Here is a 21,456-nt window from a genome sequence, read left to right as displayed (position 1 = left end):
ATTACATAACAATATGGCGGCTCGATGGAAGAGGTCATTGTGGATGGTGAAACGTTTTCGTTCCTTTAATAAGTGTCTTTCGTTGTGTCATTCAAAAAAATCATCCTTAGCAAGACATAATGACAATGATTTATATACGAGATTGAAGAGAAACTACAGATACATTCTAAACGAAGACTTGGCCGCTAGAATTGTAAGAGGGCTTCATCCTTTACGAGACGATACGATAATTGCAACAAATCCTGGAACGGGAGTTCTAGTAGAAGCATTATTTAAAGCCGGAGCGAGTCATGTGATTGGGCTCGAACCAGAGAGAAAATTCCATCCTTCGTTAGTGGACCTCAAATCGCATCTTTCAGAAGGGGAAAGATTTGAAATCCTCCATGGTGACTTTAGTAAAATCGACCCACATTTGATGAAGAAAGATGTCTGTATCCCTCCGGCTATTTCATCCGAGGATGTGCTGCGATCAGTTAAACCCCAGCCATGGGGATCCGATCACTTAGCAGCGAGATTTGTTGGTATCGAGGCCGCTGTTAACCCTGATGTTGTTCACCGAAATTTGTTAAGGCATCTTGGGGCAATAGCTGCAAAGAACGGTATCTTCCACAAAGGGAGATGCGAATTAGCGTTTTTCTTTGCAGAGGATCGTGCACATAAAATCACTGCTCAGTTCGGGAGTAAATATTATAATAGACAGTCAATCATGTTGGAAATATTTTGCGATATAAATATTTTACTCCGAGAACCTTGTTCTCTGTTTTATCCTGTTCAAAGCAAAGAAAAAGACTGTTTTCTGACGTTGGTGAGTATTGTGCCTAAGAAACAACCGAGTGTGGATATATCAAGGGAAGATCTGGAATATTTAAACTACTTTATCAGACTTCTGTTGGTCAAACCAAAAAGCAGAGTGTTAGATGTAATGGAAACTATTAGCCCTGGAAGCCATTTAATTTTTGATGAACTAGAGTTTTCAGATAATATGACAGTAAGAGACTTATCCACTGAGCAGATCGGTCAGCTAGCTAGTGCTTTTTTCCGCTGGAGAGGAAGATCACTGAATTTTTTCTATGATGTAGGAAGTCATGAATTAAGATCAAAGTAGGAATTTAAAATCCCGTGCTCTCTACCTGTAATTATCATTAAACCTCGTTCTGATTGTGCATATCGGCTTGGAATTGACCAACTCAGAACATCAGCCAATGTGCTTGCCTGACCAGGTTTTTCTTGACTATTTTCCCTCTTCTTAAAAAATTCAATTTTAGCTGTGAATATACACTTATGAATTGACCAGTTTAGCTAGAAAGGTCTGTTAAACAACAAACTTCTTATTGTTGATGGCCTGATCTGATTGGCTGGTTCTGACTAATGCTATGTACCCTTTGAAAGTTGTATAAAATGCCTCCTTGACCTCCCCTTCTCTGGCTCCAACCATACTCTATTGACCACTAATGACAAATTTTAATATGCATTTTAAGTATTTTAAGGAAAACCATTGAATTGATGTCACTATTAAGTCATGAGAATAAACCTTACAAAAGGTATGATGTACTCAAAAAGGCATCTTTCTGTGGTCTATTGTTTAACAATGAAAAACAAAGAAGGAAAATTGGCCTTTCCAAATAGAAATCAATGGTAAAATTTGGCCATTCCAATTACAAATCAATGTAAAGCTATTTAAATCATGATATTTGTTGAGTTTTTGATACATACAAGCAGATATTTATTTGTATGGGTTTGACTGTTTTTTCATTGATAGGTTTCCTTTATTTAAACAGCTAATTTTCATTTGGGAGAAACTATAGGTGATTGAGTTTTTCAATAACAAGTAAACCATGAAGGGTGAAGATTGGATCATTTAAAATTTGCTTTTTGCTCCCTTTATTCATGTTGTAGACCTCTTGTTAAACTGAAATGTTTCATGGGATTCAAAAGGTTCTGTGCTGAATTGTGGTGGGAGGAGTTCATTTATCTCAGCCTGTCAGTTACTATGATGATTGATGGCTGCATGCTACAAAATTGTTAGCTTGGCTTGGAGCCATTTTTTGAAAAGAGGCTCTAATAAGTAATAATAGTGGTCCTTTTTTATTTCTTTTTCTTCCCAAGAGTATGTAGTAAATTTCAGAGTTTGTAGGGTGTCAAAGATTCTGCACAAAGAAAATTGCTGTAGTAAGTCTATTTTATTAACAGATCTAGTTCTTTTAGAATAAGCTTGTGGCACATACTTGTTAAGAAAAACGATTTTAAGGCAGCTTCATTACTTCATGTCTGAGGCCTGTCTGCTCGTGAAAATCACCCTTTAATGACTTAAACTGTTTGTTGCCAAATATTACACTGTAATAATTTTTAGTGCAGTTTGATGTTTGAGCCTTGTTGCACAGCCCTGCTAATGATTGCCAATGCTGAAAAGTAATAAACAGCTGTTAGCATTGTTCCAACAATGCATGATGTTGATGGTACTGGTATTATCCAGATGTCAAGAGTGTTCTTGGTACCATGAAAATCATCACCAGTATCACAAAACCCACAATAAAACCAGCTAACATGTTATCATGCTGCTTCTGTTGGATTTGAAGCTGCTCTTCCACCTCTTTCTTCAACTTCTCATAATATTCTCTTCCTTTCTTTAACTGTTGTTTGTATTCCCCAAGTTTTAGTTTCAGTACTTCACTTCCTTGGTCTCCTTTTAAGATAGAAAACAACAAAATTATAGGATCAATATCAGTAGTTGATTAACTGTGCCCCCACCACTCCCCTAAGTAAACATGAATTCGAAGTTTTTAACGGTTCACCGTTGTTGGGTTATGGGAGGGGTAGGTGCTCTGAACTGGCTTTGATTCAAATCACATGCATTTCTAATACCTCTTGTATACTATTTCTATTTCCTCACTTGGGGTTATTAGGAAAATATTTACTCTTCAACAGATGGGAAAAGCATACTTGTGACCCATAAGAGGAATTTTCATTCATTTGGGAAGGTAATCTTTTTTCAAGTCGTCATTTCATCAAACGAGTATCTGTGAAGAGAGAAATTTAAGTGCACCTTGCACACTGATTTTAAAGACCTTAAAATTTTTTACAATTCCCTTCCATGAATAGTTATGATACAACCTTGTTATGATACAAACCTTGCTACCTTTCAAATTTAAATCACTTTGTAATCATGCTAACTAGATACAGGTCTCTATCACAGCAAGGTCACCTTCAACCTCACTCTGAATCAAAGGCTTGGCAACTAAGTACACAACTGTAAAATGGCCTATTGTGAAAGAGCAGAGTTATCTCCCGTGGAACGTGCGTGATAGGAGCCCACGAGGGCTGCCCTTAGGCCAAACCTACATGGGTCCTACATCATGACAAAAGTTAAGAGAGTCGGACTGTGACAAAAAAAAAACCCACAAACGAAAAAAGAAACTGATAAAAAAATAAAAAAGATCACAGAAGACCGTACCTTGAATGTCATTTAGCATTTCTCTGATTATCTCAATCTTGGTGGCATTTTTCTCGAGTCTCTCCTCGTGGGTCTGTAGAATCTGCTTGTGTTGCTCGAACCTCATCCAAGGGTCGTTGAATTTAACTTCTGAAATGAAAAGGTGTGGCAACTCAATAGCCGGGGAATGAAAACAAAAAAAAGTGAAATACGTACAAAAGAAGAAAACAATTGCTTAGAAGACTATATCTCAATTTATGATGGTATTTAAGATGATATTCCGGTACCGGAAATCTGAGGCAGTCAAATGTTAGCGGAATGCGTGCGCTCTTGTCATTCTTATCCTAATGGCTGGGCCACGAAAAGTCTCCTCAAGCCCAATAGTCCCGCAAAGAACAGCATTGTCCTCAAATGCATAGTAACCTGAATCAGTTGAGTTTTCATCGGCCTCTAAGATTTGCCTCCCTCCACCAAAATAACGAGATTTAGTTTTCGTTCTCACCTTGCTCAGTTCGTTCCTGATTTTCCTCTCGTTCCTTGGCTAATTTTCTGATAAAGTTTTCTATTTCTTGTATCTTTGCATCATGATCCTCGAGGAATTTCTTTTGGTCTTCCAAGACACGCTCCAACGTGTCTAATTTTGAGAACAGTTCGTCTGAGGATGACACTGTTTTAGTTTCATGTGCTGCACCATAGTCTTTGGTTAGTTTCTGGTCGTCTTCACTGGGTAATAACTTTTTCTCAAGAGAGATGGTCCTGGAAGGCCCTGCACAAAAAAGTAAATAAATAAAGTAATTTGGATATATCAACAAAGTTGAAATGGTAAATTGGCCACCGTAACGATTACAAAAGCTGACGTTTCGAGCGTTAGCCCTTCGTCGGAGCGAATAGAGGAATTGTGGGTTTTGTGTGCCTCTATTTGCTCCGACGAAGGGCTAACGCTCGAAACGTCAGCTTTTGTAATCGTTACGGTGGCCAATTTACCATTTCAACTTTGTTGATATATCCAAATTATTTCGTTACCCCCACCGACGCAGCCCCAAACAGTTTATTTCGAAACTATCAGCCTTTATTCATAAATAAATAAAGAATTGATACAGAAAAAAAAAAAAAAAAAAAACCACCTCACCGCAATAATGCGTATTAGGTCAGACAGTCAAACTTGCTGGTACATTTCTTTTCTCACTTTAAAAAGGCAATCTAGAAGATCATTGTTATTCGGAACATCAAACTCTCGTTGAACACGCAGAAGGACTCGATTCGCACCAAACTTTTTATCCAACACTTAACTGTGGTTTCATTTTGGGAACTTTAACCAAAGGGACGCTGAACCATTTTCTCCATTGTTTTCATTACTTAATGTATTTTCACCAGTCATTTTAATTCTTGACCTGATAATGACTTGATAATGATAAGTGACGTGAAGCAACGTCGTCAAATTTTTTACCAAGTTTTTAGTACCTTTATAAGGTTCTAGAGTTGAACTTTGCAATCAGACTAACCAAAACGATGCAAAAATACAACAAAATAATAACAACAACTTTTAATTCTCTTGTATTGCAGTATTTTTCTTTGTTTTCACTGATCGTTGCTTTAAAGATAATAATATCTCGGAAGAAAATATCTCGTTTGAAAACTTCAATAACTGAGTTATTCTCAACCGTTGCATCACGTAAAGGCGTTTACCACAACCCTGTTCGCGACTCGTAAAATTAACCGCAATTTCAGTTCGACTGACATCCTGTACCTAGTCGACCTATTCCATGCATAAAAGACGTTCGCAGCTTACTTTTTAAGAAAGTGATATCCAGGAAAGCACATTATGAAAATCATGGTGGACTTTCTAGTCTAAATATTTCTGTGCAAGCCACGAGGTACATTCTAATAGTTACACTGATCAATGAATTTAAATGATATGAAAATCATATACGTGCACCGCAGTTTTAAGAACTGTATGAAGGCGATTCTCGCAGTAGTGAACACTACTTAAGTGGTAATGAAAATAAGGTCTGAAAAAATAAAATCAGGCCAGTACGGCCTTATTTTCACTACTACTAAAGTAATGTAGTGTTCATTACTGCGAGGATCGCTTTCATACAATTTCACTGATGACAAAAATCTGCAATATTTTATGAAATGAGACTATCTTCCTATCCTCGGTCTGAATAATCCGATGAATAATCACTCTCAGATACTGAAAGCATATTGACTGATGTATAAGTAAAATGGGCCGAGAAAGCCAGTTCATTCGCTGAGGTGTTAGTTTCATGAATGACACTTGGCTGCCTTGAAAAGATACTTCAATCTTAAAGGAATAAAATGTGACGGTTGAATTAAAATAAATATTCATGACACGACATGTGACATGAAAGCTTGTATTTTGTTTTTATTTTGGAAGTTCATCGATTTTGCACCCTTTCTTTAAGGAGAAAATTATTGTAAACAGGTAGTTTACAATAAATATGTTGTTTTACTTTTGAAACTAAGGTTAAACCATTCTGGTATCAAATGTGATCCGCCCTTGACTTAAAGAAAGATTATTTTGGGATATCTCGCTCTTCGATCTTTGCTGAGACCGCTCAAAGAACTTAACCGGGAATTCACTGAGTTTTATAAACACTTGTCTTCTGTTATACAAAGCGTAATGCGGAATGTCCCCATCTCAACATTTGCCAATCTCAATATAAGATTATCTGTTGATAGATTTAGTAACAATAATAACGAATTATGTTTGATCTTAACGCTTAGCGACATCTTGAAGTCACGGAACACATAAGGCATTGATTGTAAAAGTATTACCGTCATCGCGTACGTGAAAAGTCAACAAACAAAGTTTTTAATCGGAGTCAAAAATCCGCGTCAAACGATATGACTCAAATTCGAGTTGCTTAATTCCAAAATGAAACGAAAGCTTACTATGAACTATACTGTTTTGTTGCCCTGCAGACTTACAAACGGTAAATAAGAGATGATATAGAATATATTTACCATGTTTTGCCTTTTCGTGCGATAACTCAAGTTTTTCGCGCCATTCCTTGAATTTCAGCAACAACTGACCCATTTGCTCGGACAAGATCTCCCGACAAGAATTCGCCCTAAAAAAAACGTAATTCTTTGAGGCTGGATAAAACGTTTATTTGAAAGGCTCAAATTTAAGCTGGAAAAAGACTGCATATGTTTATTATTCAAATGAGCTCTTTCGTTCGTAGCTTCTTCTGCTGCACATTGTTTTCGGTGAGGTTTTGCACCTGTGAACAGCAATGCCTTTTTATTGGTAGAGGAGTTTATTATCTTCCTTTGTGATAACACTGAAGCATTGTAATGAATTCATCACTTATCAAAATGGCCTTTTCAATGCAGGTGTCACGTTTGAAAAGCGCACAAACATTTTTCAAGCCCGTAACGCCCGCTTCCTCGTGCTAAAATATTAACAAAAACTCTACTGACCACGAAACATTCATCGTAATAATTGCAACAATATTTATTCGCGTAAACCCAACTTAACTTCAAGAAATGTAGCGCCCAAAAGTATTTTAAAAACAGTGCCATACTCAAGATATTTGCATTTAACGATTCCTAGTCAAACTGATTATTTCCTTGCCATCACAGATACTTGAGATATATATGAACTGGGTCTTCTCTCCTTTGAGAGTCGATTGTAACAAGTCTTTTACTTTAGTTATGAACTGAAAACAAACCAGTTGAAAATATTTATTGAAGACCATATGATCATTATTAAACGAACAATTTGCATCAAAGCTACATGGACGTGGTTGACCACTTTGACTCGAACCTTCCCTTAATTATAAGTCAGAGGGAATTCTGTTTTTACTCATTTCTTATCATGAATTTAACTTTTAAAATTGCTTCAACCACTGTTGAAGTTTTTGAAAGATTGACTGAAAGTGCGCGAACTCTAAAGTTAAAGAGAGGTGGACTTAGCAGAAGGGTACCGACGGGGAGTCTAAACACCCTCCCATAATTTAGACCTGTTAGTTTTCTTTACCACTTTTCTGAAAAATAATATGAGTTGTTTAAGATTTACACAGGCTTGTCTTGAAACATTTCATAACTTATTAAGGCTATGTTATAAAAAAAATTTTCTGTTCTCATGATCAAAATTTGAAGGCTCCCCTCCCCTCCCTCCCCCATTCATAGTGAATTTGTGGATCCTTCTGAAGTCAAGAAAGTTTCTTCTTGTGGCCTCCAACTGTTCCAACAGATCGTCAAGAAATGGAAATAGGAAGACGGAGGCTTTGTTAAGTAGCAGGTGAGCACCCAGGTTGGAAGACAAGATCCAACAAGTCAGTGTTCGAAGACGATTTTTCAGCACATATGAAGGCAGTAGCAAAACATAGGAGCACGAAATCAGAAGTTTTGAGGTTCGATTCCTTTTGGGAACTCAGAATTTTTTCGTTGTTTTATGTTCGTGACGTGACAGAAGTACATAATTTCTGTCCCCAAAAAGTGCCCTCATCTAACAAGATTACATTCAAATTTTATTATTATCAATACCCATTACAAATTTAGTACGCCCAAAACATTTTTCAGACGCCATAAAACCCTCTCGGATAAATTAATTTTCGTAGAAGGAGACAATTTCAGTCAATTGGTGAATTCAGTGGCTGTTTGGTTACAGACATTATCAATTTCTTGTACGACGCCGGCGCGAAATGAAGGTATAAAACGCAGAAATCTCTGGGCAAGTTCATCACTCTTTGCTGCTGTTTTTTGCGCTTAAGAGTTTGTTGAGATAATGGATTCTCGAAGAGTCACTTTCCTCTTAGTCTGTATTTTGGTGTCAGCCTTCATGATCTGTCAAACAGAAGCAGTGTTAGGTCCGAGACCCACGCCTCAATCAAAAAGAAACCGAGGAGAGGTAAAAAGAGCGAGAGAAATATTTAACAAGGTACGGTATTGACTAGTGGGTCTGTTGCTTTACACCTGTAAATCAGTGAGATCCCTTGTATCTGATACCCGCTAACTGTTTCTCCTTCATTTATTCTAGGGTTCATATTATCAAGGAAGGACCGTCCGTGATATTTGTGTGGCTATGAGGGAAGTTTGTGAAAGAGAATATTAAAACAAAAACAGGCTCTCTCTCAGCAAGTTCTTCCAAGCAGTTATAGAAGTTTCAAAATCGAAATGTAAGCTAGTCCACAATCCATGCAAAACTGTTAAATAAAAAGTAATAAATTCTTGAAATATTACTAACTGTTTCCAGAATGTGTTTTTTTCTGTTTTCAGACTCTCGGTCATTTCTTCAATTAAGCTGCAAAATTCTTGCTATCATAAATTGATACCATCATATCCCCTCTCCCGTTCTCTGTCATGTCTGGAGTTCAAGGTTTTTCCCACGGTTTTCACAATTCTTCACATTTATCCCAATAGCCTCCCGTATTTTCATTCATTTTCCCGTTGTATCGTAGAAAACGAGTTATTGTAGTGACTCGATTTGCAAATGTGATTATTCCCTTGGGTGTAAACCGTGACGTAGCATTCCACACTCCTTGGCGCACCATAAGCAGGTGTGACCGTTTGCGTGCAGTGTCACAACTTAAAGAGTTTTCTCTATTAGGCCACAAAACAACAGAAACTAAGGAGTCTTTTCTTAGTCCAAAACTATCATGATCAAGATTCTAATTAGTGAGTTGGAGAAGGAACGGAATACAACAATTTTCACCAATCATTCTTAAAAACTACGAAAGTGTTAGTCAAACTGGCACAGGGAAGCTCAGTGAAACGTTTGCTCCAAGTATATGTTATTAGTGCATATTATTTAGATCATTTCCATCGCGGCAGGGGACGATTAAATGATATAAACTATAAAAATGATGTTGATAATGGTAATAAAGACGATAATAATAATAATAATAATGATAATGATAATAATAATAATAATGATAACTACAATAATAATGATAATTATAGTAATAATGATAATTATAATAATAATGATAACTATAATAATAATGGTAACTGACATGGTAAATAATTTCCATTCGAAATATCGTTATTACGTTCGAGGGTGAACTTTAGGAAGGAATACAATTAGTGCTCGTTTGAAGGTTTCTGTGGGCCATCGCCTTGCTGGTTTGTGTCTCTATTCTCACAATTACGTAATAATGCGTTTTTCAAGTCTGACTTTGATATATTCAGTTTTGAGATGAAATGCTGGAAATCAGCAATTCTTAAATTCGTACTTTAACTCATCTTCCCGAGCATCTTGTCCTGGTTTCAACTCCTTTTTGTTTGCTTGATTCTTTTCTTTCTTTAAGTTGCAACAACTATAATTTAAACCATATCCATTCAGAGGAAAGCCTTTTCAAAAGCATTTGAGAGATGTTATCAACACGAGAAGATACGTTTACAACGCGGGCTCATTGTTCCATTCACCTCCCGACAAGTAGCTCTTCGTCAAACGAACATAACTCCCCCCCCACCCCTTCAAACGAATTGAAGGTAACCAGCAATTTGTATTTTATAGTTAATTTTATTGCTTTTGCCATATTTCCTTACAATATACGATATTCTACTAAACTTATATAGTTTTGATTATTACAAGAAGACCCAAGGAATCGAAGCTCCAAACTTGTCAAAAGGCTTTCATATCACTTTCTGTTTCCTTCTTCACAAGCGTCCCTCATAGCCACGCATAATTCTCGGATAGTCCGTCCTTCGTCAAATGAGTTCTGATAAAAAAAAAACAAACAAACAAACGAACAAATAAACGGTGTTGGAGAGTGCTTAAGGAGCATGAATGGAGCTCACTTTTCTTACAAAGCGAACGCAAGACACTGAACCTGGTTGAAGTTCTCCTCATCTGCTTCTGGTGAAAACTTTGAGGTTCTTTTCCCATGCATAGGGCTAATGACTGCTTTAGTTTGAGAGATCAGGGATGCTGACACCAAAATACACATCAGAAAAACGGCTGCTCGGAAATCCATTCTGACACGTCTTACTGAATTTGTGGAGTATAACTTCAACTGTCTCAGGCTGTTACAACACTTCTGTTTTATTCTTTTCGGCCAGCCACCGAAAGAGTAGAGAATATTCACAAAAGGTCTGAGCTTAACGAGTAATATTTTGCTATCAATCCGTATTTTCTCCTTAGCTTAGTATAGCGTGAGATATTTTGGCAGGTGCGAGTGAAATGCCTCGACAGGTTGCTGAATGTAAAACTGTAAACACCTTGATAGGCCAGAGGGGAAGCTTAATAATGACCAAAGCTTCTGGATAGGGGGGATGTTTTGGAGATGACTGCGTATCAGAAACTCAGTGATTAAAAACAAAATGTTGGGTCATTAACTTTTAGCACGATATAAATTTCTTTAGATGGAAAACTTACAATATTCAAAATTGAAAAAAAGATGAAACTATTAAACTGAGGATTTTAAATCGAAGTTTATTTCGATGCTGTCTCACTACCAGGCTATCTACGAAAAGTCCATACTAGAGTTTTTGTTTGAGGGCAGGGTTGAGCCGATGTCTTCTTAGATCGAGGGAGGCCTGTTAGAAACTCAAGGCTCTAGATGGGGGGTTTGTCACTGAAGGCGGATCACTCAAGCATTCACGGAAGGTACAATTTTATTGCAATCAACTCAGTCCTGGTCTATGTGATGACATGGAAGGCAAGCAAAAGGGCACGAAAATATATTTTTCTAAGTCAAGCTTGCACGTAAGTGAAACTCAGTGCATTTTTTTTTCTCTTAGCTACGGAGTACTTCCTCCAATGTATTTTAGCCTGTCAGTGTTATTGTATCTCAGCCTTGAAATTTCATCACTACCACGTGCAAGTAACTCTTTGACGGAGTTATATAAACCTGTGAACACAACATCCTACTCAGCACATGTAAAATCATACTTATTTTATCCTATACTTAACTTGGTGCGATCAGTGCAAACAGCTAGTGCAAACAGTGCTGCGAACATCATGTTATCTTTTAATTTGTTTGTTACAAATGTAAGGGAACCAATAAACACATTTTCGAATAAAAATCATTACAATTAAATGCATTTGCGTGTATATTGCAATATAAATGGATAAACGATATTCAAAAGAAGGGTTTAACAACCTAATCACCAACGACGTTATCTAATTATAACTCTTTGACGGAGTTATATAAACCTGTGAACACAACATCCTACTCAGCACATGTAAAATCATACTTATTTTATCCTATACTTAACTTGGTGCGATCAGTGCAAACAGCTAGTGCAAACAGTGCTGCGAACATCATGTTATCTTTTAATTTGTTTGTTACAAATGTAAGGGAACCAATAAACACATTTTCGAATAAAAATCATTAAGGTTAAAAATAATTAAGGTTAGTCGTCAAAAGCCCATTTTTCTAACCTAACAGAATTCAGACTAATTTCTCACCTTAAACGCATTTACGTGCACGTGGCCATACAAATGTCGAATTAAGTACTCCTAGAAGTTTAAAACTACTTTAACAACGATGCTACCCGAGGTTCATTAAAGGCAAATTGGTAAAATTAAACTCAAGCCAAATAAGCTAAATGTATTTGCGTGCATCTAAGTAACTCAACAGTTGGAAAAACACTGCTGATAAAGAATAAAACGTTTGTAATAACTTAGACATGGCTAGAGATGAAGGACATCACTTCACCATTTAAACAAATTCGTCACAAGCTACTGGCATTCACCAATCAGTACATCGACACTCCAATCTAATTTAGTGATGCCACATAAGTGATACTTTCTGTAGTTCGACGTAATCTAAACTTGGCTAACGTTGGTAAGGGGCTTAGCCAGCTTTTCGACTTTTTGTAGGTCTGTAGACTGGCATTGCTCCTGGTTGGCATAAAATGTTTTTTTTGCTTATGATTCACTCTTTCAAACCTGTATGAAATATGAATTTAATGATTTACAATTATTCTCTACGCAGCTATTACAAACTAGCTTGACCTCTAAAACTTTGCTGGAAATTCATACAGACGTTACCCTAAAATAGCCAGATTCAGTTGTAAAACTATTCTAACGGCCGAAGGTATAAAATATATCTGTCATATCTATGAAACTACGGACATCTGATATCAATCAATTAAACGTACGGTCGACAAAATAATCTAAATGTAAAAAGTTTGTTTAGAAAAATATTAAATTTTGGAAATAAATAAAGTTTCTTTGATTGTAGATACTTTGTTTAGTTTTTCCTAGTACACAATAGCGCCTTTTAAAACTAGCGTTCTTTAAAAAGTTTCATTACTAAGGATTTCCTTTTTTTCCTTTTATATTTTAATTTTAGACGGACTAGTGCTGGATGGGAAGACATTTTAAACAACAGTTCGGCCAGCGCTTATTTTCTTGTAGATTAGGAGACGATAAAGGTAGATATAACGCTTCGATCATTAAATGTTCTTCGAAGTATCGGCTCTTCTTTGAAACATCAGCTCTCTAAAATTTATCAGAGCGACTTATATCCCATCGCAAACTTCTAGATAACAATTACTGCAATGTTTTAAATGCCTGCGGATGCAGCATATCCGCCTCTTAAGCAATGATAGTATTACTCACTTTTTAATGGTTATTGTTTCGTTTTGAAAGTAAAGTTCACTCATCCAAACTGGACGTAAACCTTGGCCGGCGAACACAACGCTTCTTTCTCTTGTCAGTTATGACGTCACCACCGCCTGGCTGACTGTTGTGACAAACGTTTCCAACATACGTCACCTCCACGTGTTTTCCTCTTTCTTTCCGGATGACGAATCGCACCTTCACGTTGCATTCTGGTCGCTTACATTCCGCGCCTCCTCTGAAGAATACCGCTGAGTGGATTTTGCGAGAGTTTTCTGATCTCACGTGATTATTCTTAAAGCGCAAGCTACACCATGGGTTGCTTTCTTTGACTTTGCTGAGGAAGATCCGTGTCCAGTCGCCACTCAACAATCTGCCACCGCTGGGGAATGTGTTGATTGGAATCCTCTTCCAGTCTTCTTTGGACAGCTTAAATCTCGCCGTAGTTCCGTCGATGTTCTTGCGGAAATACTTTTCATGCTTACCATCTTCATCACCATCATCGGATGAGTCAGAATCCTCCTGTAAAAACCATCGACAAACCAAGTTTACTAAAGCCTGCAATACATTTTCATACATTTACATTTTTACATTTATATAGCGCCGACTTCTACATGGATATATTCAGTCGCTCTTAACAGTATCGTAAGGTTGAGACCGGACGTCAGCATTTTTATCAGGCGCCTCTGGCAGCCGCTTCAGTCCATGTAGCGATCTCACCTTCCTACCCATCCCACCCCGGGGAGGATATCCATTACACAGTAATCTCGTGCACGGTAAAATTACGTCTCCTGCCCCTGACCCTGCAGGAAACGGGACCTACGGCTTTACGTCTTATCCGAGAAGAAGAAGCAATGTGAGTGAAGCGTCTTGCTTAAGGACACAACATCATGCCCCAGCCAGGACTTGAACCCGGGCCAACCGACCCAGAGTCCAGCGCATTGACCACTGGACTACTCACGCCTCAATAGTCTGCAGTGCAAGCGTCTTAATAGGGCCAGTTAACATTAAGAAGCGCGCGATCGTTTATTTAAGCAGCCATGGTTAATTTGGTGTCAGAATCGAGGGTAGGAGAAGGGGGGCGGGAAGGGGCGAGAAGACCCCCCCAGCCCCCTCCATTTTTTCACTCACCCCCTTAATACAAATGTTTTTGTCTCCCCAGCCTTCCGCTGCCATTAAAATCAAAGATGGCGGCCATATTTTGCTAAGAAAATACCGAGCACTTGCTCGCCCAAATTACGCCTGCTCTGCAGGCTAAGCCTGCAATAGTCCATTTTACAGTTGTCTGCTTGGTTGCCAAGCCTTTGAACAGGAGTGAGGCTAAGGGTGACCTTATTATGATACAACCTTTGCTGCTTTCTAAATGTGAATTACTTTGTTATCATGCCAACTAGATAGCGGTTTTTATCACAACAAGGTCACCTTCAACCTCACTCCAAATCAAATGCTTGGCAACTGTAAAATGGCGTATTATTTTTATCGACTATGCAACTGTAAAACTTACCAATTCGTGATATTCTTTATGCTGCAGATCTTGTCGGATCCCATGGGAGGCGGATTCAAACTGTTTGAAAAATGATTTCCGGTCAATTTTTTGCCATGAATAGTATCATTTCTAGTTATCATCATTATCATTGCTAATAATATTATTATTACTATTATTATTATTGTTGTTGTTGTTGTTGTTGTTCTTGATGTTGTGTTTGTATTGTTATCGCTGTTATTGTTGTGATTACAGTTTCTGTTATTGTTGTTGTTACCACTAAGAAAAGGCAACAACAAAAATCAAATCTATTAGATGGAAAAAAAAACTTAGATCACAACAGTACATTGCATTTAGTAAGGATATTTCAAAGTTTACTGGGATAACGGCGGCAAAACAAAACATTTAAAAGAAAAACATAAAGACCCAATTAGGGCACAGCTCACCTTGCCAGCAGCATCGTCCATGACATCACCATTCCAGGTTGCAGGAACCATAATAACAGAAGGACGTTCATTTCTCAAACCAAAGGCGGGAAAATGAGAGGAACCTGGATCAGAATGATGGCAAGAACAATTACAACTGGGTCTTGGCTGAGCTCCGATCTCATACGATGTCAAGGCCCTGTGGGTACCCCTGAAAGTATTCTTTTGGAGACCTAGCGCCTTTTCTTGACTAAGCATATCGTACGGTTGTGACAATCTATCAGGACCCAATTGATTGAGTGGTATTGTCCCGTAAGCACTCGACTGGCAGGCGGTCAGACCTGCGGACGAAGGTGTCGCTTCTGGTTTGCTCTGGGTTCTTTCGCAGGGGTCATAGCCACTGTCATAAACATAACTAACAGGAGTGCCAGCTTGGGAGGTCTGTGAAATTGCTCCTCCTTCTTGAGTATCGTTTTCCATGGGATAATAGTAAACTTCATGGCTACCACCGTTTTCGTAAACTGGAACCGTATACACGTTCAAAATCTTTCCATGGGGCAACTCCTCGGAGACACTCGTGGGATACGACTCCCCTGACAGAAGTGGCTTCTCGATAGTGCCAATCGATTTGATTTCGTAGGGAATCTTTATCGCCCCGTTAGATACTTGCCCACAAGTGTTTGAATGGTAAGCTTCATCTGGCCGCGATTTCTCTATTCCATTTGGCTTGCTTCCAAAAGGAATCGGTTTCTCGATAGTTCCAATCGATTTGATTTCGTAAGGAATCTTGACCGTTGCATACGACATTTGACCGGAAGCATTCGCATGGTAGGCATTACCGTGCAGAGTTTTCACGACGGTTGCCATCGATTTCACTTCGTAAGCGATCGCGTTGTTGGTCGTCATTCCCTCGTAGCCACTCATTCCCACACAAGGTGTCTTTCCATACACATCCAACTGGCTCGATTCCATCATTAAACTGTTTTTGTTTTCAGCAGAAACGCGTACAAGTGTGTCCATCTGTTCATTAGCATGATTCATCAATCTTAAACTTTCTTCTTCGCGACAGCAAGGTTCATCAGAAGCCAGCGGCTCCAATTTTGGACAAACACTTGTGATGTCGTGTAGTGAGTACATATCAGTCAAGTACAGTTCAGTATTTTCCTCAAAGTGACAAAGAAACGTGAACACTTAACTTGCTGGATGCAGCCAACAATCCGGCATAGCTCTTTGCAGAGTTGTTTTGGGCGGTGGTTATCACAGTTCCAACTGGAAAGAAAACAAGAAGTTGACAGAAACAAATGATCACTAAACTTCCAGTATCCAAAACAACTAGCCTTGCGTGTAACTTACAATCAAGGTTTGCTCTTACAATCGTTGAGTCATTTCGCTTCACTAGCAAGAAAACTGAAGCCCATTCTTGGCCATTGAAAATCGAAATATTGACTTTGGACGTAAATAATGTTTTCATTTTCGAGTGTGTTATCTCAAGCAATTGTTCATTTTAGTAGAAGCCAATACAGTAGTATCGATCTTTTTTTCCGTTTCGTCGCAATAATATAAAGATATCCTTTCAGCTTTTAGCCGGAAGCGCGAGAGCGAAGGGTCACCCTTGAGATATAAACATGATCACCTTTTGTCTTCTACCTTACATGACATATATAGGTGATCCATTCCTATGCGCTGAGAGGAAAAAATTCGAGACGTCTACGCTATTCAATAAGCCTTAGTGCCCCTCTTTTGATGTACTGAGATCTTCTGAACGCGAGCCAACTTTACCGATTTCGATTAACGAATAACCGAATAAGGAACAAGAAGCTTTCATTGTAACTTAGGCTTTGAAGTTGAAGGAATAAATCAAAAGTCGGTCAATTTACGTCTACGACTGAGCTCAAAATTTACTTTCTTTTCTATTCTATCTCCTCACAGGTCTGTTTCGCACTTGCCAAGTTGCCATGCTAGTCGTAGCAGTATGCCAGCTGCTTAACACAATCGAACCTAACACAGCTCTAGCTTAATGATAAGTTCTCTATATCTCAGTTGATAGAGCATCCTACGCGAAATCAGGTCTGAGTTTCGAATCCTCGTGGGATTTTTAGATTTTCCCCACGCTTGTGACTAATATTTACATAAGTAGAAACAAAAGAAATCACAAAGTCTATTTTCTTATTTCCTGTATGTTGATAAACTTGTCCACAACAACGACGGCCATTTCCGGTTCAAGACTGACTTCCCCATCCCCCTGACTGTGTTTTGAGAAATATACTGGCACTCTTTCCAAGAATGAGTATTTTACCTGTAAATAGAAACTCCTGACCGTGAAAATGTAAACATTCCTAACACTTGTTGCTGTCTCGCGGTTATGTCTTCTCTTTACCATCAACACGCATTTTCTTTGGTTACGGCGAAAAAATGATGAAAATGAAAGTAACATGGTGATGTAAATATATGATGCGTTCTTCGTTTTCAACGCTAACGTGTTTTCAGTTGCATGGATTTTTAATCTCTTTGAAGTTATTAAGCTTCTATCGTCTGTGTGTGACATTTGGCGCAATAGCTTTGTTTAAAATCACACAGCCAATTATGCAAATTTCACTGTGAATTTTCGGTCTTTCCTTATATTTTTGTGACCTGTTTAATCCGGGTTATATATCTCAAATCAATAATTATTGTAGACATCTTGTCAACTTAAAGAAACAACTTTATACTGAATTTTATATGAGCGACAAGCAGCGGAGACTAGGACTCTTTTAAGTTACAGTGAAAGATAAATTAAATGCAATCTCGTTGAAACCTCCGATCAAAATAACTGACTGACGATTTCCAGTCTGCATAATTACGTGACCTCCTTGTTAACGCTTTGGTGATGTGAGGTAAGTGCGAAGTGACCTGTAGAAACCAGTGTTAAATCTGGGCACACAGTGTCAGTTGTAATATGAGTTCCGCTCTGCGGTCACATATTTAATACGATCACACACCAGTAAATTAATCGCACAACGCATATTCTGCTCTGCATAGTACAGGGAAATACTCACAACTGAGTTTTCACTAAAAGTTAATAATTGAGACCGTCACTGAGAAACATAACAACGAACACGGAACTTGGCATGACGTATTTCTCAACTTCCAGCTGTGTTTAAATTAAAATAATTACCAATTCCGCTATGTAAATTCTTCAGATCGCAACACGTAAGCTCCGACTCGAGATTTTTCCTTTCTTTTCGAAAATGAAATCTATGACATTTTTTATTCCGGCTAATCCAAATAATCCCATAAAATTCCGGGTCAAAAGAAACTCGAGAGGGGGCATAAAGTGTATTCTCGTTGCTTCGATTAAAATCAAAATATAAGTTAACTTTGGAAATTCCAGCTTTTAAGATCGACTAACACAACACTTGTACGTCCTCCGTAGAAGACGTAGAAGTTATTAAAAGATATGCTTCAAGTGGAAACACGCCTTTGTTTAATTCATGCATTCACAAAAGCACGTTCGAACCCAAAATTCAGCCGCGTCATTTATCTCTCACGTGCTGATAATTTCACAGGTAAATCTGTCGCTTTCAGAAACCAAGGAATTTGTCCAATTACAGCTTTACTTGAGCAATCCGGTCTTAAAATCCGGTGAGAAAATAAAACGTGATTGCACAACAACGACATTATTGTGTAAACTAAACACAGACATGATTATTCACATCCACGTGGAATTAGCATTCAGGCACATCAATATTTTGCATATTTTACATGATAATAAAACAACATGCGCTAGTCACAAACCCAAGGCGAGAAGACAACTTTTAAATGACAACTATAACTACAATTGAAGAGTTCTTGATTCCAGAGCATTGTTTTGAGCTCCTCGATCCCTTACTTCAGGAATGTGATTCCGTGCCTTCAGCCTGGAGACTGAACTCAAAACATCTTCTGCCAAGGTTTTGTTAACTAACCTTCGATATACTAAATACCATCTGAATCTGAGGTATTCGAAAAATTAAAAAAATCCATTTGTGAAATCGCTTTACCAACCTTAATGGAAGTTTGTTCTCGCGTCCCAATTTCCAACCTGTCCGGTTTTAAAACGAGATCTCGATTTTTGTGTTCATTCCACATTTGAGGTATTTCAACATAATCAGTATGGAACGAACAACACAACCTCCTGATCAAATCAATCTGGTATATTCTAAAACTTTTTTTATGTAAATCAAGCTAACAATAGGTAGTTCCAGACACCGTTTATGGAAACTAAAAGTGCTGCGTGTTGAAAAAAAGCGATTAAAGAACAGAAACCTACCTTCAAGGAATGACACGCCTCCTAACTCCATGTAGTAATACATTTGATGCGTGACACAGAGCATAGAACTACGTTGGGTGATGTGGGAGGGTGGGTGGGGGTCAAAGGTAAGTTATGGGCGACAACAGAAATGTGATGAAAACCTAGCTGTATTTTCTGGTGCTTCAGGTCTCACCTCTAATTTTTCTGTTAAAATAAGATAGGATTGGCAACTAGATCGAAAGAGTAAGGATTTCTCTGAGCAACAGACTACCCTTAAATTTTATCGCTAATTAAGACCGTGACTAATTCACCGGAAACCATGTCTGTCGTCGAGGGCAACTCTTTATTCATGATTAGCGTTTGACGTGCAATCAGAATATAGTGTCCACATGACTGACGCATGGCTGATGAAACAGAAAAGCTGACTCATCTTGAATTCACACCGTGTAAGCGAATCGATAAAAACAACAAAATGGCAGCCAAGATGTGTTAAACCAAAGCTGTCTTATTATAAACAAAGCTAGCGAACATTGCGACACAACGTAACATCCCAAAACAATTATATTGTCCATTACGCAAATAACAATCTGCTGTTATTGTGCAACTGAACGCCACAAAGTCCAGCGGAGCGATATGTCGTTTATCTTCGATACCAGCCCTAAAGCGCGATTAATTACGAAATTCAAATCACGCTTCAAAATACTCTGCTTCAAATGAATCAGTAATTGCCTGCTAAATTACAGTTGCGACAAAATTGCGCTGTTATTTTACATCCACTACGGCGACACGCGGAGAGTGGCCTTGGTCTTACTGTAAGCTGGTTTATGTGGAATGTTGAAAAAAAAAAAAAAAAAATACGCATGGATTCGCCTGAAGACAAATAGATACTCATCGTGGCGCAAAATATTTAAGACACACTTTGTTTCATTATCTAAAGGTTTCACCTAGAGAAAATGTTATCCTTGTAATGGGAAAAGATGACAAAGGTTAAAGAACTGTGTCCAAATTAAGAACTCGCTTAATTTCTTCGTAGTAGCGGAATGTGATTCCGTGATGCTGGCCTGTTATCCGAAAACACGAAACAGCGCCATACTAGAACCAACTGAAGAACTCAATTGGTAAACTGGCTGATGTTATGATATCAGAAAAGACAAAGAACAAGAAGCAGTTTTTAGAAATGGAGAAGCTTCAAACGAGAATCATTCGGTAAACACTAAACAAAGACACGATCTCATTCTCCGGTTTCAGCGGAAATAAAGTCCTGCTCGGTTCGCAAGCGAATCTAGTATGGAACAGAATCAGTCCCATGTTCAAATATTAATAAGCCGCCTTGAATTATTGAAGAAGTATATTTTAAAAGCTACTCACCAAAAGTGGGTATTTTTGGGCGAATCTGCGTGCGTGGAACTTCGAGGCTGCTCACAGACACACAATACAAAGAGACATGCCGTTTTGAGTCACCGAGTTTATGCTATAAATAGAAGCATACCGGACGGGTACTGTTTGTTTGGGACCATGCGTCAACGAAGTCACGCAAGAGGGACTGGGGTGGCTGATCAGCTCGAAGCTGGGACGGGTGGCAAAATTTGGGGGCACGGAGGGAAGGGGAAGGTTATTCAATGCAGTGGAGACTTGAAAACTAGTGGAAATTCATTACGTGAAAATAATCTGTTGGTGTAAGTTATAAAATAGAGGGTACTTGGCGGTTTTGTTGAGCCCTTGCTGGTAAAGGTAAAATCGATTCTGAGAAATTAGTTTTCTGAGAGAGACTATCAGCGCCCCACCTCCTCCTCCCTTCCCGTCCCCCGGTTAGCTCACTTGGTTAGAGCGCCGGAGTGTGTTGTGCAGGAGGTCGAGGGTTCGAGTTCTGGCCCGACCAATGCTCATGGTCTAAAAATAACTGAAGAGAATTTCCTACCTTTCTATAATATCAAGAGATGGATAGATATTCTAGTCTTCTCGGATAAGGACGAATAAACCGTAGGCCCTGTCTCCTGCAGGGTTAGGGGTAGGAGACGTTAATTTCCCACGCATCAGATTGCTGTGTGGTGGATGTCCTCCCCTGGGGTGGGATGGGTGGGTGTTCACAGGGCCCCATTTAAACTAGCTATCTGCTAAACTGGGCTACCCTGTATAAATATTCGTAAATACATACATATTCGTAAATAAATACATTCCCATCAGCAAAATCAACCTCGAGAGCGGAAAACTTTTTCATTGCCAATTATGCTCCGCTTGAGCTTAAAGTTCTGCTTTCTTTACTATCTTTCCAAAAAATTTTCCTGTTTGGTTTGTGGTAGACCAACT

At 38.5% G+C, this 21,456-nt stretch overlaps 3 protein-coding genes and 1 long non-coding RNA gene across 10 annotated transcripts; 2 read left to right on the top strand and 2 right to left on the bottom strand.

Annotated features, from left to right (window-relative positions):
* Positions 1 to 13: 13 nt before the first annotated feature.
* LOC111326656 (dimethyladenosine transferase 1, mitochondrial-like) lies at positions 14 to 1,165 on the top strand. Its single transcript, XM_022930707.2, has one exon. It carries the CDS (start codon positions 14 to 16, stop codon positions 1,103 to 1,105), a length of 1,092 nt encoding a protein of 363 aa, XP_022786442.1. The 3' UTR covers positions 1,106 to 1,165.
* Positions 1,166 to 2,161: 996 nt separating this feature from the next.
* On the bottom strand, positions 2,162 to 6,630 carry LOC111326659 (uncharacterized). Of its 2 annotated transcripts, none has more exons than XM_088756959.1 (4): positions 6,419 to 6,630; positions 3,933 to 4,196; positions 3,452 to 3,577; positions 2,162 to 2,683 (listed from the first exon to the last, which is right to left on the bottom strand). In XM_088756959.1, exons 1-4 carry the CDS (start codon positions 6,489 to 6,491, stop codon positions 2,466 to 2,468), a joined length of 681 nt encoding a protein of 226 aa, XP_088613085.1. In that variant the 5' UTR covers positions 6,492 to 6,630; the 3' UTR covers positions 2,162 to 2,465. The 2 variants fall into 2 exon arrangements, with proteins under 2 accessions (XP_088613085.1, XP_022786444.1); XM_022930709.2 differs by having other exon boundaries at positions 3,452 to 3,580; positions 6,419 to 6,627.
* Positions 6,631 to 8,008: 1,378 nt separating this feature from the next.
* LOC111326685 (uncharacterized) lies at positions 8,009 to 8,640 on the top strand. Its single transcript, XR_002694467.2, has 2 exons — positions 8,009 to 8,339; positions 8,439 to 8,640. It is a non-coding gene; the product is annotated as an uncharacterized LOC111326685 (long non-coding RNA).
* A 1,263-nt stretch (positions 8,641 to 9,903) lies between these two features.
* Positions 9,904 to 20,672, bottom strand: LOC111326655 (uncharacterized). Of its 6 annotated transcripts, none has more exons than XM_022930702.2 (5): positions 20,518 to 20,672; positions 14,901 to 16,148; positions 14,476 to 14,535; positions 10,234 to 13,493; positions 9,904 to 10,122 (listed from the first exon to the last, which is right to left on the bottom strand). In XM_022930702.2, exons 2-4 carry the CDS (start codon positions 16,014 to 16,016, stop codon positions 13,008 to 13,010), a joined length of 1,662 nt encoding a protein of 553 aa, XP_022786437.1. In that variant the 5' UTR covers positions 16,017 to 16,148; positions 20,518 to 20,672; the 3' UTR covers positions 9,904 to 10,122; positions 10,234 to 13,007. The 6 variants fall into 6 exon arrangements, with proteins under 6 accessions (XP_022786437.1, XP_022786439.1, XP_022786438.1 ...); XM_022930704.2 differs by lacking the exon at positions 20,518 to 20,672 and adding an exon at positions 19,168 to 19,324; XM_022930703.2 differs by lacking the exon at positions 20,518 to 20,672 and adding an exon at positions 18,903 to 19,161.
* Positions 20,673 to 21,456: the final 784 nt, after the last annotated feature.

This window comes from Stylophora pistillata, chromosome 4, assembly GCF_964205215.1.
Source record: "Stylophora pistillata chromosome 4, jaStyPist1.2, whole genome shotgun sequence".
NCBI classification, from domain to species: domain Eukaryota; kingdom Metazoa; phylum Cnidaria; class Anthozoa; order Scleractinia; family Pocilloporidae; genus Stylophora; species Stylophora pistillata.
The sequence above is the reverse complement of the archived record's forward strand: the minus strand, read 5'-3'. Positions and strand labels throughout refer to the sequence as shown.

Excerpts from the sequence above, each read along its gene's own strand:
- LOC111326656 (XM_022930707.2), top strand. The coding sequence starts at position 14 with ATGGCGGCTCGATGGAAGAGGTCATTGTGGATGGTGAAACGTTTTCGT.
- LOC111326655 (XM_022930702.2), bottom strand. The coding sequence starts at position 16,016 with ATGTACTCACTACACGACATCACAAGTGTTTGTCCAAAATTGGAGCCG. Across the intron at positions 14,536-14,900 it reads TGGACGATGCTGCTGGCAAG|TTTGAATCCGCCTCCCATGG; the intron begins GTGAGCTGTGCC and ends TTTTTCAAACAG. Across the intron at positions 13,494-14,475 it reads ATAAAGAATATCACGAATTG|GAGGATTCTGACTCATCCGA; the intron begins GTAAGTTTTACA and ends TGGTTTTTACAG.
- LOC111326659 (XM_022930709.2), bottom strand. The coding sequence starts at position 6,491 with ATGGGTCAGTTGTTGCTGAAATTCAAGGAATGGCGCGAAAAACTTGAG. Across the intron at positions 4,197-6,418 it reads GCACGAAAAGGCAAAACATG|GGCCTTCCAGGACCATCTCT; the intron begins GTAAATATATTC and ends TTTTTTGTGCAG. Across the intron at positions 3,581-3,932 it reads TCAGGAACGAACTGAGCAAG|AAGTTAAATTCAACGACCCT; the intron begins GTGAGAACGAAA and ends TTTTCATTTCAG.